Source organism: Pipra filicauda, unplaced genomic scaffold, assembly GCF_003945595.2.
Source record: "Pipra filicauda isolate LSUMZ 115617 unplaced genomic scaffold, ASM394559v2 scaffold407_size631318_pilon, whole genome shotgun sequence".
Taxonomy (NCBI): domain Eukaryota; kingdom Metazoa; phylum Chordata; class Aves; order Passeriformes; family Pipridae; genus Pipra; species Pipra filicauda.
In genome coordinates this window covers 173,532-190,602 of record NW_024104540.1, presented here as the reverse complement: position 1 = coordinate 190,602, position 17,071 = coordinate 173,532, and the positions used below count along the sequence as shown (strand labels likewise).

Here is a 17,071-nt window from a genome sequence, read left to right as displayed (position 1 = left end):
GGAGCATTTCCTTCTGCTGCGCAGCCAGTGATGGAAAAACAAGCAGGCGGTGAGCTCTTTGACTTCATGCCTTCCCCCCTCCAGAGGACAATAAGCTGCTTTTAATATCTGACATGTTTATTAACAGATGCAGTTGTGACAGCTGATGACTTCATATGCCACTTACCACTAAAATGTTAATAATAACTCAGAATTAACTGTCATAAATAAAAAAGACTACAAAGACAACTCGATAGTGTGTCACTCTGCAGTTTACTGAGACCCCGTTGGCTCTGGATGTGAGGCTAGAAGGTCCTTTGTGGAGCTCCAGTCCGGGTTTTGCAACAGTCACAATATTTTGGCTGGATATTGTCTTAGGAGGTGGTACTAGTGGGGTGGAATTCCCTCATGCAGGAGTTTGCACTGGATGCCTTTACAAAGCTGGATACTCTGGTAATAATAATAATAAAAAGCCCCGACCCCGTGGATGGGGATGGAGTCTACGGATTGAGACCAGGATTTATTAATGTGCAAATTGCTCTGATATGATCACATACTTTCTGCTTTGCATACGCAGGGAGCAGCGTGGGCTGATGGAATAGGAACTAGCCTGAGCGATCTTTACGAGCTGAGATCCTGCACATCGCAGAAGGGTTTGTTTCTCCGCGCAGAAGCTGGGACCCTGTAGAAACCTGCTTTAAAAAACAAGTGACCAAAATACTCAAATGCACCAGACTTCTTCATGAACTCGCCATGAATATATTTTTCATTTTTTTTGGCAGAAACGTGCGTGTAACTTTCTCTGGAGGAACCGAGGATTTTTGTAGTTGGTCTTCTAGTATTTTAAATCTGAGAACCCAATAGAGTCTTTTCTGCAGTGATGAGGGAGTGACAAGTTGGAGGTAAGGGCTTCAGCATGCATGTTTGTGTCGATGGAGCTTTTGCAATGTGGGCTGCTAATGAGGAACGTGAGCCGTGTCAGCATCCGACTGCGGGTTTGCCTTGTGCAACGTGGATAATGAGTTCAGACAATGAGAGCTGTGCGGAATCACAGCGCGATCTGTGGGATCCACGTCCCCCCACCCGAGGGGCGCAGGGAATGTGGGCTGCTGCGTGTGTCCCCTGCCACCGTGCCGCTTCCCGATCTGGGGAAGGGGACACGGAGAGCGGGTCTGGATGTTGATCCGCTTGCTGGAGCTCGTTGTTGATCCTGGACTGGCTGCGGGGTCTCGCAAGCCATGGTGCGGCGGGTGGCCGTGCCCTGCTGCCCTCCACTGATCCCAGAGACAGGGAAAACGGGGGACGGGGCAGTTGAGCAGATGCTGTGTTCAGTACTGCTGTGGTTGTGCCTAACCCAGCCTCCTGCCAGGCACCCATGGGGGCACGGCAGGCACCCAGAGAGCGTGGGGTAAGTATGTGCTCCTTGGGGTTTCGGATGCGGGATCAGTGGAGAAATGGTTAACAGGGACCATGGCAATAATTAGACATGGTGTGAACACCCAGTGCTGATGTGCCTGGGAAGTGCTGCTGGATCTGTGGCTGCTGTGGGTCAGTGAGGGTTCCCGTGGCTGGGCTGGGACGTGGGTCCCCAGTGAGGCTGTGGGTCAAGGTGACACCTCCACACTGACAGAGCTGGGGTGCTGTGAGACGTGGGTGTGGGTGACCCTTGGGCTGCTGGAGCATTTTATAGACTCGAGTGTGTATGCTCCCTTGAACAGCCCTGGGGACAGAGGAAGGGTGTTCAGGTGATTCAGTTAAGGTTTGAAAGGTGCCTTACAGTAAAAGGCATTAAAACAGGGTAATATTGGTAGAATAAAATGCTGCATGACAAGGCAGGCATGGCGCCTCCACTCTCCTGCACCAGGGTCAGCAGGTACCCACGCAAAAAATCCTGTCACCTGAGTGTCTGTGAACTTGTGGCAGTGCTTACAGTCCTATTTGGGGTGGCCAGGTCTGTGCTGAGATCCCACAGGGACTGGGACTTGCAGTGAAACATCTGCCTGCTGGAATCATTTTGTCTGAAGTCCATCCATGACCCTGGAGCAGGTGAGCTCCTGACTCCATCCTCTCATCCCCACTGTGGGGCCAGGGCAGCAGAGGCTGGGTGGGAGGATGGTGGCAGCACTGCAGGTCTGGGAATGCCAGCGCTGCGACATGCCTGGAAACCACCCTGGAAAAAGGTCTCGTTTCAGCTGGATCAGCTCCCTGGCCCTCGCGCAGCCGCTGCGAGAGCAGCAGCACCACCCTGAGGGATGCAGCAGGGAGGAGCTGGGGTGAGGAGCACCCGCTCTGGAGGTGCAGGGCAGTGACTCCCTGAGCACAGCCGAAATGAGCTGGCCCTGCCAGTGTGTGCAGGCAAAGCAGAGCTGAGCATAAGCCCCACGTTTCCATTACCTGAGCTAGATGTGAGCTGGCAAAGCTCTGCCTGCACTGCAGGGCCGGGACTGCAGTGAGCAATAGGGCTGGGGGCCAGGTCAACCCCCCTGGCCTGTGGGGACAGCCCTGGAGTGGGCAAAGGGACCATGCAGCTGAGAGAAGTGGCACTGGCAGCAGAGACCGTGCCCCAGGGCAGTGTGAGGGCAATCTGTTGTCTTGCCAAGAATGGAAGTGCTCGTCTGCCTAAGACCTGGCAAACACAGGCAGGCTTACAGTTGTATCCACCACCAACCTGCCTCCAGGAGGATCCTCTGGGATTGCAGCTTCCCCACATGCTCGTGGGCAGCAGGGTGAGAGGGGCTGGCTGCAGGATGCCCTTCATTGCAAACCACCCCGAGCGCTGCCACGCCTGCAGAGCTCAGAGCTCAGTCCCCCCATCCCAGCAGTGCAGGGTGCTATCATCCAACAAAAAGGCAGAATTTGGATGTCCTCAGTCCAGGCTGGCAGCAGTGGCTAGTCTGGAGGACACCCTGGCTGCCCGATTGCTCCCTCCCACCAGCCGAGTGTCCCGTCCTGCCCCATGCCCAGGCCGGAGGCTGAGGGTTATTTTTCCCAGTTTGTTTTCCTCTGCTGCTGGAGTTCACACTGCTCCTGGCTCTGCAGGGCTCATGTTTCCCAGGCAGTGATGTCTCACTGGGAGAGCCAGAGCACCAGGAATCCCTGCAGGAAGGTCCACTTGGCAGATGGTTCCTGTGCACATGGCCAAGCAGAAAGTCCCAGGTGGTGCTCAGGGCTTTGCCCTGGGCTTTGGGCTTTGGAGAAGCAGATCAGCACAGGGCCTATGGCTCACAGGGCTCCTTCCAGCCTGCAAATTCGCATTTACAAAGCCGGCATTCAGGGTCCGTGGTGGAAGGAGCCCTAAGCACTTGACTGGACACGTTTACATCGAAATAAGAGGGGAATTGGGTACTGAGGTGAGCCTCAGCGACCGTGGCTGTGCTTCCAGGTTCGCATCAGACCCCCATGCTCCCCATCCCTGCGGGGTCTCTGCGAGCAGGGCTGTACTTGATGTGGTGTGTGACCATCCTGCACATCCCAGGGCACCTGCTGAGCATGTTCCTGCTCAGCAATGGACCTTTGGGGTTCGTGGGGAGCCCTTTTGGGGGAAGAGCAAGGTTTTCAGTGCCCTGGTTTGTGCTGCCCCAAATTGTGTTGTTCTGAGCTTTCTGGTCTGAAATCTGCTTTGGTTCTGCTGTTCTAATGCCTTTTGTTGGCATTTGGGGAGTTATTGATCTGTAGGAGGCTCAAACTCACCTGAGCTGTACCTAATAGACCCAGGTTTGCTTTTCCCATGACTGTAGCCAGATGCCCAGGCAGTGTCCCAGTTGCATTACAGAGCTGTGTTTGCTGGGACAGCTCCAGTGCAATTCCAGATGCTGCTCTGGTTCTGTGGAGAAGCAGCAGTCGTGGACCCTGCAGCTTGCCTCAGGGCTCTGCCTCCTCCTCCTCCAGAGTGTGCCTCCTCGGCGCTGGCATGAAGGCCCCGGAAATCCCCCTGTAAAACATTTCCTGATGTTTTACAGCACCGGACAAGCACTCCTGGAGGGAGGCCTGTGGCACTATGGATCACAGGGTTACTTGGAGCAGCTACTGTGACAGGCACCGTGCGAGGCAAGCGAGGAGCCCGTGCCGAGCAGGGCCAGGGCTGGAGCTGGGGGCTGGAGAGGGGAATGGGGTGCTGCTGACCCCCGGGGCAGCTCCCACTGCCAGGCCAGGGCAGAGGGGCAGCTGCGAGCAGCAGCCTCTCCTCGGCGTATTCCCCATCAGTGGGTCACAGCACGGCTCCACAGACCCAGGGAATGCAGTGCAGGAGCTGGTGGAAGGAGTCAGACCTCAACAATGCTGTGGAGACTCTGCTGCCAGATTGGGCTTTATTATTTTATTTTTTCAGTGAAGTTTATGGGTTGGGGATTTTGCAGAACTTGGCACTGGGATCTAATATCAAATGAAGACCTTCTGGTTCGGAAATTTGACTTAATGCAGCCGTCTTTTATTGTTTCAAGGATTAAGCAGAACAAAGTGGCTCTGCCTGTGCATGTGCAGAGACGTTTGCCAGAGGTGCGTGAGACACTCTGTGGCAGCTGTGACGAGCCAAGAGCGGTGGGACCTTCCTCCACGGAGGGTTCCAGAGTGCTGCTCCTGCAGCATCAGCCCTGCCGACAGGAAAACAGCCCTCGGGAACGCAGGGAGAGAGGGGGACTTGCACAAAGAGAACGAGGGCCCAAACCCTCTCCCTGTGGCCCTGGCTGCCTCCCTCCCGTGGCAGGGCTGGTGGAGCAGGCAGGGAGCTCTGCCACAGGGTCACCAGTGCAGGCACAGCAGGCACTGGCCTTGGGGAGCACCAGCACCATGGGCACATCCCTGTGTGCCTGTAGAACAGGGACAGTGCTGCTGCCTCTGATACCTGGGTGCCATCACTGGTATTTGAGGGGTTTGGTATTTGAAAGTTCCACAAAGGCAGGCTGGGGAATGTGCTTGGTCATGTGAAGATGGACTCTGCCCTGGGGCTGGGTGGGCCCAGGCTGAACTGTCCTAGCTGCGGACCTGGGACCAAACCAACCCAAGTGAGATTTTGTGAAACTGTGATTCCTCCTGCAGGAAACCTGTTCCTGCACATTCGCACCCCTCGCTGACTGCCAAGGGGAAATTCAAATACCCTATCCAGCCCTGGGACCTGAAAAGCCAAATTCTCCCCATCACAGCTGGTGCCCAGCTGGCTGTTGGCAGTGACCTGGCAGTTCCCAGGGGTTGGTTCCTGCTGCTGCTGTAATCGGGCTTGTCCTGCCTCCAGCATCTGGTCCTTCTCTCCCAGGCTCAGTAAACCTTTGGAGAGCCCGTTTACATTACGGATCCCTGGTACGTTCAGCAAGAGGCAATATATCAGCAATTTAGTTATTGTGGATTAGGTCTTGAATATCCTGGGGATATAATGTCGGTCTTTCTCACCTTGTGTGTAGGAGGACTAATGGCAAATTATCTGGATGGTTTATATTTTCTGGTTTGTACTGGAGCTCCCAAGGACCAATTTATCCTGATTGAATTGCAAACAAGGCTTAGTGCCATCTCAGGCTCAGGGGCCAGGCCTCTCCATAAATGAATTCAGACCAATTCAGGTCACCCCAAATTCTTCCTGTCAATGGGATAATGGCATAAATCCTGCTAATGTTTAGACTGGAAATTGTTTGCAGCAACCTGAGCTTGATTGATGGATGGAATAACAGAAAGAATCATAATTCGTGTCCTGAGGTGAGGGTGGGAAGAGCTGGCAGCCTGACCCTTCTGCTGCAGCCCCCTCCGGTGGGCTTGCCACAGACCCTGAGTGCTCAAGGAGGAGATCTGGAAACCTGTGAATCGTGTGTGACCTGCTGTGGCACTGGCTCTGCAGCACCTGGATGCCAGTGGCCTTTCTGTGATAAGTGGGCAGTCGTGGTCAAACCCAGGCTCTCTTCAGGCTAGAAAGCAAGGAAATAAGGAGGAAAAAGCGTGTTGTGCTTGTCTGGTTTGTGCTGTGGCCTCAAGGTTTCCCATGGTACTTCCCTGCCCTGGCACTGCACAAGCCCTCAGGGATGGGGTACGTGGAGGTCGCACAAGCTTCACACTGGCTCTTGGCGCGCTGGGGCTGTGTTTGCTCTCTCCGGACATCCATCCCTGCTGCTGTCCTCGCGCTGGGGGACTGTGCCCAAACTGTGAGTGTTTTGTAAACACGGCGTGTGCTTCCTGCGAACGCCCTTCACCGGCAAAGCCGCCGTAATTAAAAGCCGAGGGCGGGCGGAGCAGGCGGCGGCCCCGCGCTCCCTCCGGAGCCGCTGGCGCTCGGTGCTCATTTGGGGAGGGTTTGGGTCGTGCTGTCCTGACGTGCCTGCTCACACCAGCTCGTGTCCCCGGGCTGCTCTGGCCGGGCCGTGCATTGCCGTACCGTGCCACACCGCCTGTCTGGAGGGTCTCTCCTGACCCCACCTCGCAGGGATGCCCCGCACCATGCCCAGGTCCCCACACAAGGTGCAGAGGGGCTGCAGGGCTAGAAGGATCCCCGGTCTGCACAGCTCTCTGCTCCCTAAATGCTCCCACAGCTCGGCTTAAGCACTTGACAGTGTTTATAAAGCAGCTTGCAGCAAACAGGCTTGGAAGTGCAGAAGAAGTTGGTGTTTACACGAGTGACTAATTATTTATTTGAAAATCCTGTGGACGAGCTGCGAGCTGTAACGACAAGCACATGGGGAGTGCTGGGCTCCTGCCCCGGCGGTCACAACAGGGATACGGTGAAAAGTTCAGAGCCACCGGGGTGGGGGGACAGTGGCAGTGCCCCACAGCACCCGATGGCCTCCAGCCTGGCCAGCACGGGTGAGCCAGCGCTGCCGGGAGGTGCTTTAACCGGGCACAGCTCAGCGCTGTGGTGTGTGCTGCACAAGGCCTGGTGGTACCCGGGTCACATCTCCCCGCAGCAGCTGCCCCAAGGTGCTGCCAGCCCACACCTGCTGCTGGAGCAGCCCCCTCCTTTCAGGCGTTCTTCTGCTGTAGCCATAACCCACCTCAGGGGGGCTGGAGCAAGGGGGCTGCTTGGGCCAGGGGCCTTTTAGCCAATCCCCCTCCCCAGGGTGGGTAAGGGAGAAGAAGACAGGCTGCCCAGGGCCCGTGTCCATCCCAGGCTGCAGCCAGGCTCCCTTCCAGCACCATTGCCACCAGTCATTTGGGGCATCGGTGATTGCGCAGTTATTATAAAGGGATTAAAACAATTTTCTGTTTCATTTGACTTCACAGAGCGAATGTTGTTGCCTTTATTCTCACACAATGACTGCCGTCGGCGGGGCTTTGCTCTGCCAGCTGCAGAGAGGAGCTGGTCCCTGCCTGGCTGTGCCAGAGCTCTTGGTGCAGCCTGAAGTTCACCCTTCCTGCACACCAGGCACAGGGCACGGGGAAAACCACCTGAAAACCACATGGAAAACGCCCCTGGCCAGCAGCCTGGCAAAGCAAGGGCTTGGGCATTCCCAGGCAAGAACAGGGCATGTGGAGTCCTCGGCACCAGCAACTGCCCTCTGCCTGGGTTTCCCTTGGCTCTCCAGAAGTTCATTCAGAGCCATCGGTTTGCTGCCCACACTGTCCTGTTGGTGTTGCCGTCCTGTCCCCCTGTCCTGCCACACACTCACCGTGGTTGGCAAGGGCAGGGCAGCACTCGCAGCAGGGCCATGGGACACAGCCAGCCTGGGCAGAGCAGCTCCTGCTGACCCTGCCCTGTGCTCCAGGGAACGGGAGCTGGGAGGTTTGGAAATTCCCTTGGAGCAGAAATACAGCATTTTGGGCAGCTCATGAAGGATCCCGTCCCGTCCCCAGACAGCCCCTGCCCCTGCTGGGGATTGCAGGCTCGCTCTCTCTTCAGCTCGACTACCAGCCCCAGAGGTGCCCACTTGAATGGGAAACATCTTGTGTGCTTGGCACCCGCAGCAGCAGCCATCTGCCGCTCGGGGAGGGCAGCCCAGGGGTCTGGCTCTCTTTTAAACAAGTTCGAGCTATAACTGTTTGCAGCACTGGCAGATGGCAAAGCTGCATTGAGCATTTTGACGGGTGCTCACTATTAGCAAGAGGGACCTGTGGATGAGGCTGGAGCGGTTCTCCCCACGCCGCTCGGGTGCCACCAGCACCTCCAGTTCACCCCACAGCCCCCGTGCTTGCCCCCAGCCATCGTGGGAGTGGTGCTGGCTGTCGAGTTAACCTCTTGTCCTCTTCCTTTGCAGTTTCTGTCAGTGCACCTGGAAACTGTGAGCAGCTAAAGCCTGCTGCCAAGCCCCCAATGGGACCAAGGCCAAGCTCCTGCGCTCCTCACGGGGATGAAGGTAGAGCCATGTTACCTGCTACCTAAGCTCGCTGGTGCTGATGTGGTTTGTGGATATGGTCCCAGACCAGGCTCCGTGCACAGACTCTCAGCTCTGATCCCACCTGAGACGTTTTAGCAGCAGCAGAGACCCCAGCTCTGGAGTGGGCTCCCCCGACCACCCCGTGACGGAGGGCCTGCAGCGCTGGAGAGTTACTATGCAGCTTGGACTGCTTGTGGTGGTGGTTTTTCTAAGCTCGATGGATCTAACAGGCAGCAGCAAAGTGGTGAAGGGCAAGAGGCAAAGACGAAGTATGTATGAAATGCTTTTCTTCTCTCCTTCCTCTCGTGGTGCCGGGCGGGTCACGCGGGTGCCGACGTGTTCCCAGCACAGACGGCCGGGCAGGGCCTGCCGTGCCCTGCGAGCTGCCCCAGTCCCACTGCCTGGCACAGACACAGTGCCCTGTCCCTCTGGACCTGCCAAAGCCCCGAGGTCATGGAGGGGTCAGTTATCCCCCCTGCCCAGAGGGTCCCTCGCCAGGGCTCACGTGGGGCAGCCAAACAGAACTGGCACAAGAGCAGCCACAAGCGTTTGCCCTCCTCTATGTAAGCTCATGTTAGAACTGTTTTACATTAAAACTGTTTTAAATTAAATTATATAACATTGATTTGATATTAAAACTGGGACTGCTGAGCCCTGGGAGAACAAGGAAAACCTGACATCATGGCTAATGCTATAAAGGGCAATTTCCAGCAAGGGCCCAGTTTATACCTTTGCCATGGATGCAGAGCTTGGGGCCACGGCTCAGCGCTGCAGGAGGGATGGGGTCACATCCCCGAGAGGTCCCTGCATACAGGGGCCAGGGCACACAGTGCCAAGTGGCATCCAGACCCAGTGAACCCTCCTGGCAGCCGGGGGGCTGGGGGCTTCGGGATCCCTGCTGGGGACCCCCCTGCTTTCTGTGTCACTTCCCCAGGCTGTGGCAGCCCCCAGACCCACAGACCCAGCAATGGGGCTGGGGCAGGCGGGAGGGCTGCTGGGCTCTCGGGTCATGGTGAGGGGACAGGGGAGTTCTCTTACCTCTCCTCCTGGCACGTGAACACTGTGCTGCTCTGCACTCGCTTTTGAAGTGTAGTAAACAAGGTATTTAAAAGAATACATCTTTTAAATACACAGCTTTTCTATAAACAAGGACATGGCTTGCATAATAAACTAATAAAAATAACCTGCATTCTAGCCCGTAAAGAATGCGATTGGTTTCAAAACAACCAGCATTTTACATGATAATTAAAAGCAGAAAACTCTCAAGACATGGGATTGAGTATTTTTCTTGGACTGAACATAGGAGCTGAGAACACATCTCTATTTTGGGGGCAGTGACATCTCCCGACTGCCAGAGAGAGTTTAACATAGGCAGGGTCAGAGCGAGCTCCAGCCTGGGATGCAGCATGGGTGGAATTAGTCAAATGGTTTCACTCCAGGGCCATGTGCTCTGGTCCCCACCGGTCCTCGAGGTGAGGCACCGCCAGCTCCGAGCAGGGAGGCTGCAGGAGGTGCTGGAGCCCTGGGCACGTGTCCATCGTGAGTGTCTGCCCCACACGTGTGTCAGGACTGACAGGCAGGGCTGGGAGCAGTAAGAGAGGCAGTGCTGGGGCTCTGGGTACAGCTGGTGGCTGCTTCTGGATCCTGCTCCTCACCACTGCCACTGTGGTGACTCTGCTCCAGGCAGCACTGGTGCCTCTGGGCACTGGGCACAGGGCTGTGGTGCCCAGCCAGAGCGGGCTGGGAGCGTGTCAGTGCTGCAGGACCCCAGCCCTCACTCTGCCTCAGTTCTTCCCCTTCCTGCCCATGGTGCTGGTGGTTTGGGGTCACAGCTGGTGCCTGCAGAGCCTGGCACTAACCACCACCTCTCTCCTGCTCTTCCAGTCAGCACCGAACTGAGTCAGGGCTGTGCCAGAGGCTGCGACCTGTGCTCTGAGTTCAATGGGTGCCTGAGGTGTTCCCCCAAACTCTTCATCCTTCTGGAGAGGAACGATATCCGACAAATTGGGATCTGCCTGCCTTCTTGTCCACTGGGATACTTTGGCCTTCGCAATACAGACATGAACAAGTGCATCAGTGAGTGTGGGGATGGGAGGGAATGGGCACGGGTGGGTGGCAGAGCTCTGCAGGGCATCGTGTGCCTTCGCTCGTGGCTGTATGGAAGGGGAGAGCATTGCTGAGCAGGGCAGTTGCCTGCCCTGGCAATAACCCTCACTCAGCACCACATAGGCATGCTGTGGGCACAGGATCTTGCAGGATGTTTGGGCAGCTCTGTTTGGGCTGCCAGACTGGCACCATTTTCCTCTGGGAGGAGGGGGATCCTTTCAGCCATTCAGGTACTGCTCAGACAAGTGCCTTCTCTCCTCCCCTCCTGCTCACCATAGCCAGGCAGCTCTGAGGGAGATTGTTGGCCTGTGGCTACCTCCTGCAACCAGAGCACCAGAAAGAGCTGGACATGGAAACGTGATCACTCCTCTGGCAGTTCCATGCACAGCACCTTCCTGGCAAGGCTTCCACATAACTCCCTTTCCATGCAGCCCGTCCTGTAGCTGCAGTTGTTGATCCAGGACTTTGCACTGTCCCCTTCAGCTGACTGATGATCAGCTGCATATCAGCCCAAAACTTTCCCACCCTGTCTGATTCTGTCCTGGCAGCAGCTGCTGTGGGCCATGAGAGCTGCAGCACAGGTCTGTCTCGTACAGGGAATGGTGCAAAGAAAACTGACTTCTGAGCGGCACAGTCAGGCCTGGCAGGACACTTAGAGACATCTCAGAGATGTGCCCTGCTGCTGGAAAATCCCTGGGAGCCAAGACTGAGCTCCAGTTGGCAGTGTGGATCTTCTTGTGTCTTTTGCTCACATCAGATTACATGATGGCTTTGGTGTTTTTTTCCTCAGAATGCAAAATTGAGAACTGTGAGTCCTGTTTCAGTCGAAACTTTTGCACAAAATGTAAGGAAGGTTTGTATTTGCACAAAGGGAGATGTTACGTCACGTGCCCCGAAGGCTACGCTGCTGCCAACGGCACCATGGAGTGCAGCAGTCCTGGTAAGTGGCCTCAGCAGTCCTGGCAAGTGGCCTCAGCAGTCCTGGCAAGTGGCCTTGGGCCCAGTGGTGGGTGGGGGTGACGGCACAGCCAGACCCAGCTGGGGCAGAGCCCTCTGGGAACCAGCCTGGATGGAGAGCAGCCCCCAGGGTTTGTGAAGTGCGACCCAGAGCTGGTGTGGTGCAGTAAGGAAGGAGGTGCTTGGGAATTTAGGAAGCTGCTGGGGAAACACACATTCCCTTCCAGCCTAAGGTGGGGGAGAGATGCAATGTTGTGCAGGGGCTCTGGGAAGGCCTGAGGTAGCAATCCAGGAATGGGAGTTACTGCTGAGCTCTCTTCTTATCTGGCAGCACAATGTGAAATGAGTGAGTGGGGGCCCTGGGGGCCCTGCTCCAAGAAGAGGAAGCTCTGTGGCTTCAAGAAGGGCAATGAAGACCGAACCCGGCGGATTCTGCAGGCTCCCTCTGGAGACGTGTCCCTGTGCCCACCCACCACAGAGGTGCGCAGATGCACTGTGCAGAAGAGCCAGTGCCCTGAAGGTGAGCAGAGGGGGAGTCTCTCGCTGTCCCTCCCCACACCCTGTATTGCTCGGTCAGACACAAATATTCAGCCGGTTGTCCAGTGTCACAAATGCACTGCACAGCTCCCTAACCCTTTATGGAGCAGGGTACACAATGTGATGGCAGCTAGGAAGAGCCCTGGGTGGAAGAGGCATGGCCCCCAGGGTGAAAGAGGCATAGCTTCCGGGGGGGGTGATGCTCAGCACAGCTTGCTGCATGTCCCACAGGCTTGCAGCTATTTTAGCTTCTTCCCTGGCCGAGAGCAGCTGAGGGTGCATGCCTGTGTGCTGCCACAATGGGGTTTGTCCTCCCTACCAGAATGCTCAGGTCTATTTTTCACAGGAATTAGAGTGTCCTCAGGATGAACTGTGGTTTGGTTATCCTGTTATAGGACGGACAAGGATTGCAGCTGGGTTGAGTGTTCTGATGTAAACCAGTTCTGAGCAGTCACTAACAGCACAGGGATGAACCAGCGGGGCAGGGGGAGGTGGGCACAGCCAATCCATCCCCTCGTGGCTCGTTCCACCAGAGAGCCTCACACTGCCTCTTTGCTTTACTGCAGGGAAAAGGAAGAAAAAGGAAGAGCAAGGAAAGCAAGATAATGGAAATAGAAATCGGAAAGACACCAAAGACAGTAAGTCTGGCACGAAGAAGAGGAAGAGCAAACAGAGAGGGGCCGCGGTGCCCGTGACGCCTGCCAGCCCTGCCCAGTAGCTGGCCCTGCGCGTCACCCGATGGCAAGACTCCATTGCTGCTATGTATATGAAAGCTTTATTGAACAGAGCACTGCTACACCACACCTACACGTGTCCAGACAGACATATACTCCAGACTGATCCAGAGACCAACAGAGGCCTTGCACACAACACTTCAGGAGGCTGCACACACCCCGGGCCCGGGAAGGACAGAAGGACACTGCCGAGGAGAGGAAGCTGCCGAGGAGTGGAAGCGCACACAGAGAGGGGAAGCCCATGGGTCCAGGGCTCTGCGGGGACACTGCGGGGAGGAGAGGTGGAGCGTGAGCCAGCAAAGGACACAGATGTGAGATTTCATGACCAAAGGCCTCAACTGGAGCCTGAGTGCGTGGCCCCACACAGCCCCAGTGCAGCCCCACAGAGCCAGGGGATGAGACTGGACTTGCACGGCTGCTCACCCCAACCCGGGACCCAGACACACATGGCAGTGGCCTCTTTCTCTTTCCCATACCCTTTATTTTGTGTTTTAAGCTGTATGACTTTATCGTTGCAAATACATGTTAAAAGTTTGTGGTAAGAAGTCAGTGGTATCTGCCCTGAATCTGCTTCAAAGAATTATTTCAAATTAAAAACAAACAAACAAACAAACAAAAACAAGCAAAAAAAACAAAAACAAAAAACAAAATGACAACCAGCTTCCTGAGTGTGTGGTTCATACCTTGGCCCCTATGGAGGCTGGTGTCCCACAGGACAGAGACTCACTTGTGGAAGGGAAACTCACCAAAGCTTTAAGAAAATCCCAGAGAATGCTGCCAGCTGCACTGCAGCCACAAACCAGCTGCCCTGCACACAGGACCCCGGCTGTGCCCCGCCGAGCCCCGAGGAATTCCCTTCTGAAGGATCCAGTTAACACACAGCAATTGAGAAAATGAGAGGTTACAACGAACCACAGGTTGCCAAAACATTGTGACTCCACTCGGACAGTCACAGCTGTGGGACTGTGGTGGGCTGGGGACACACTGGTCCAGCTACTGGACACCACCCCAGCACGTGGCAGGAGGGAGGCAGGCAGGAGGGGAAGGCACAGCTCAGGTTCTGCAGAAGAGAAATAAATTTTTAAGTTGGGTAGAAACTACTTGTCTGCATGCCACCATCTGGAATTCCCTGGAATTCTCCTGCTCTGCACGAGCCGACATCTGGACAGAGGAATCAGGACAAGGATTGTGCAGAACAGACCTAGCAAGGCCCATGCAGGGTGCGTGGGAATGCTGTCAGCTCTGCATGGGGAGTTCTACCTTTGGTGGTGTCACAAAGTGCCACATCACTCACTGCCCTCGCATTTTAAAATGTGCTTCCTCTGTAGAATTGTGTGGAGACACATTTAATTCCTCCAGAGATCACCAAAAGCCCTCTGGTCCTGAGGGATGGAGCTGGGGAGATGCTTGGCTCCCAGAGATGTGCCCCGGGTGGATCAGGGACATGCTGCTGGAGCTCCAGCTCCCCTGGGAGGGTGATGGGCAGGGGAAAGCTCACCCCAAACTAAACCTGGCGAGTCCGATCACCACTGCACTCACTTTGTACGTCCCTCTGCTCTGTGGTTTTGGAGGGCAGAGCGAGCCAGCGGGTGTGAGGGGACACCTGTGGGAGAGCCCCCATCTCTCTAAGGGGTCACCTGCCCACACCTGCAGCCCTGGGTCTCTCCTGCAGCTCACGGTGCCCGCTGAGGACTCGGCTCTGGCACAGGACACCCCGACTCCCTTCCCCGCCGCCCCGGGCTGGCTCGGCTCGCTGCAGGACATGGGGGCCGCACAGTTGTTTCAGCTCCGGAGCTGTACCAAGCCCTCCGTGACTGCTCTGCTGGCAGAAAACCTTTCAGCCCATCATCCACTTTGTGTTTAAGTAAACAAGAAGCTGTTACATCTTTGAAAGGGGATTCCATTTCAGCACAATGATAAACGACCAGCATACCAAGCAGGGAGAGAAAGAGGTTCTTAAAAGTCATGCTTTGAGTTGTTTATGGATCATGTTCAGACGATTCCTGAAAGCCTCCTAGCTGAAAGATCTGATCTCATTCTATTTTCTAGCCTGTGAGAGAAGTATTTTGTTTGTGCCACGGTGTTGCATGTAAGCAGAACCATTTTCCCTTCCGCTTTCAGCAGCACCCACCAGTGACCTGCTGATGAAGCTGAGCTCACTCCCTCGCTGTGCCTCCCTCCTGCTGCCCTATCCCCATCCAGTCCTCAGCAAGGATTAGGGAAAACAGAGAGTGCACAAGGAAGGTTTTCTACACGAGGCTCTGTTAATGACTCGATTCCCTGCAGTGACTCCTGGCACTATTAGCACAACTATTTCAAAACTAAACTGCATATAATAAATGAACAGAACCTATTTTAGAGAACTCTAGAGATTTTTAGAAAAACTGTCAAACTTCTTTTGCTTGTAGCCTCTTCCCTTCTTCTTTTTCATAGCAAAATGGGAAGAAAAAGGGACAAAGGCAACAGGAAGTTTAAGATGCATATTAAGAATATCCAAGATTTTTCAGTATGGTAATTTTAAAATTAAATTGGTTTAGAACAATTAGGAGAAAAAACATAAGAAATAAATCAATTTTTTTATTATTTTTTGAATCAGCTCAAGAACTGAGCTTATTCCCACTCCCAGAGAGCAGGTTTAGTTACGAATTTAGGAACATTATGCCTTTGACCAACGTGAACTGCATGCTGAGCTCCCCAGTCCAAGCTGAGATGTCCTTAGCAAGGCGATGTCACCTCAACTCACACGCACATGAACGTTCTCTTTCCGCCCACCAAATAACCCTGTTGTGGTGTTCTCTCCATGGCATCACTGTAAAATACACATGTTTAAACAAATAAATCAATAAATGGGTTTGCTGAAGCAGCTTAATTTGTTTATTCATCAAAATTGGAGTCAAATCCCAAATAACCAAAAATGTCCACAGACAGAGCAAGCCTCTCCTGAGAGCCGTCTGTCTACATCCAGGAGCCAAAGGAATCGACACAGATCATGATGGGAACGTCACTGCTCCGACTCCTGGGTGTGTTCCCACCCTGTGCCTTGACCAGCTTGATGCTGAACTGGAGAAGCAGCTGCTGGATGGACAAACAGACAGATCCTTTGTCAGGAACTCTGCTGCACAGAAAACATCCTTATTTTCCCTGCTGAACAACCTGGTATTATTCACTGGACAGAATTCCACTCAGAATCCGCAGGACAGTTTCTAGGCAGTTTCCACAGCTTTTGGGCAACCCCTTCCATGCCATGGGGGACAAAGGGCCAGGAATAATGAACAGCTTACAGTCGTGGGTTTGAAACAGTTCAATTTCTCTCTCATTTGCTGAGATTCAGAAGCTAAAGCAGATGAATGTCACCAAACACAGGTCGGTTCTATCCTGTTCTTACCCTCTCTGGGTAATATAAATCTGTATTTTTTGTCAGATACAGTCAATGAACTGTGTGCACACACTCCTCATGCAGTAATTCACTGGCTTTCTGCCCCAGAGAGGTAGGGGCAATGTATATACTGCTTAGCCCGTGTTTATGTTAAAATGGTTTCTCACTCAGAAGAAATCTTACCTTTGATTAAAGGAAACAGAGTAGAATAGTGAAACAGGTTATCTCCAACACTATTGTTTGGATTACATTTTCTGAGAACACTAAAAGGGATAGCTCAGATATATATTTACAGATTTTATTAAGTCAATAGCCTTCACAGAGAGAGTGAGAGAGAGATGTTAGGCACCATGCTTTAAAAAATCTCTATTAAAATTACAGAAATACCAGTGTATTTAGCCAGTCACCATAAATAAATCACCCTGATCGCCTTTATGTACACAGTAATACATCACACCCAACTGAATGCCAAACCATAGTTTAGATGGAGCTTCTTGCTGGAATCTCCATGATTTTTGAAGAGCAGCAGGATCTTAGTAAGAAAAAAAGAGGCAGCCAGGTAGGTTCTGTTGTTATTTACAGCCCGAGGTGAAGTGCCAGGTTAGAGGCACTGACAGGGCTGCTCAAGGCCATGGCCCCTCTTGCGCCCCATGGGAACCCAGCCGGACAGGGAAGTTACTTTTCATCACTGTTAAAATCAAACACCACAGGAAAACATTTACATGTAACTGCTTTAGCCCTCAGGGTGCTGGTGAACTCCAGGTCTCTGTGCCCAGAGTGAAGCCGAGGGCTCTGCAGAGCGGGCACAGCTCTGAGCTCCCCACGCCCCGAGGGCTCAACCCTGCTGGGCACAGCTCAACCTGGGCTCTCCAAGTCCTCTTACACCTTTTGGCCTTTTTTCTTGACTTGGGTTTTCTCCTCCCTCCCGACTTCCAGTCCCCATTTTGGGAACAGTCTGGGATCACTTTGGTTTTTCTGTTCAGGAGCCATCAAACCTGGAGCCTTTTGCCAGGGAGCCTCTTACTCCTGTCAGCTGTATCCCTGGAAAGCTATTCCTCAGGAACTGAGCTGGGAAAGCTGCTGTGCTGATAAACCAC

General features: G+C 54.2%; 1 protein-coding gene across 4 annotated transcripts; it reads left to right on the top strand.

The window, feature by feature from the left end:
* The first annotated feature begins 398 nt into the window (after window positions 1-398).
* Window positions 399-15,458, top strand: RSPO1 (R-spondin 1). Of its 4 annotated transcripts, none has more exons than XM_027746866.2 (7): window positions 399-632; window positions 762-881; window positions 8,145-8,533; window positions 10,149-10,340; window positions 11,161-11,310; window positions 11,659-11,847; window positions 12,431-15,458. In XM_027746866.2, exons 3-7 carry the CDS (start codon window positions 8,440-8,442, stop codon window positions 12,580-12,582), a joined length of 777 nt encoding a protein of 258 aa, XP_027602667.1. In that variant the 5' UTR covers window positions 399-632; window positions 762-881; window positions 8,145-8,439; the 3' UTR covers window positions 12,583-15,458. The 4 variants fall into 4 exon arrangements, with proteins under 4 accessions (XP_027602667.1, XP_027602663.1, XP_027602666.1 ...); XM_027746865.2 differs by having other exon boundaries at window positions 412-432; window positions 557-881; XM_027746862.2 differs by having other exon boundaries at window positions 399-881.
* The last annotated feature ends 1,613 nt before the right edge of the window (window positions 15,459-17,071 follow it).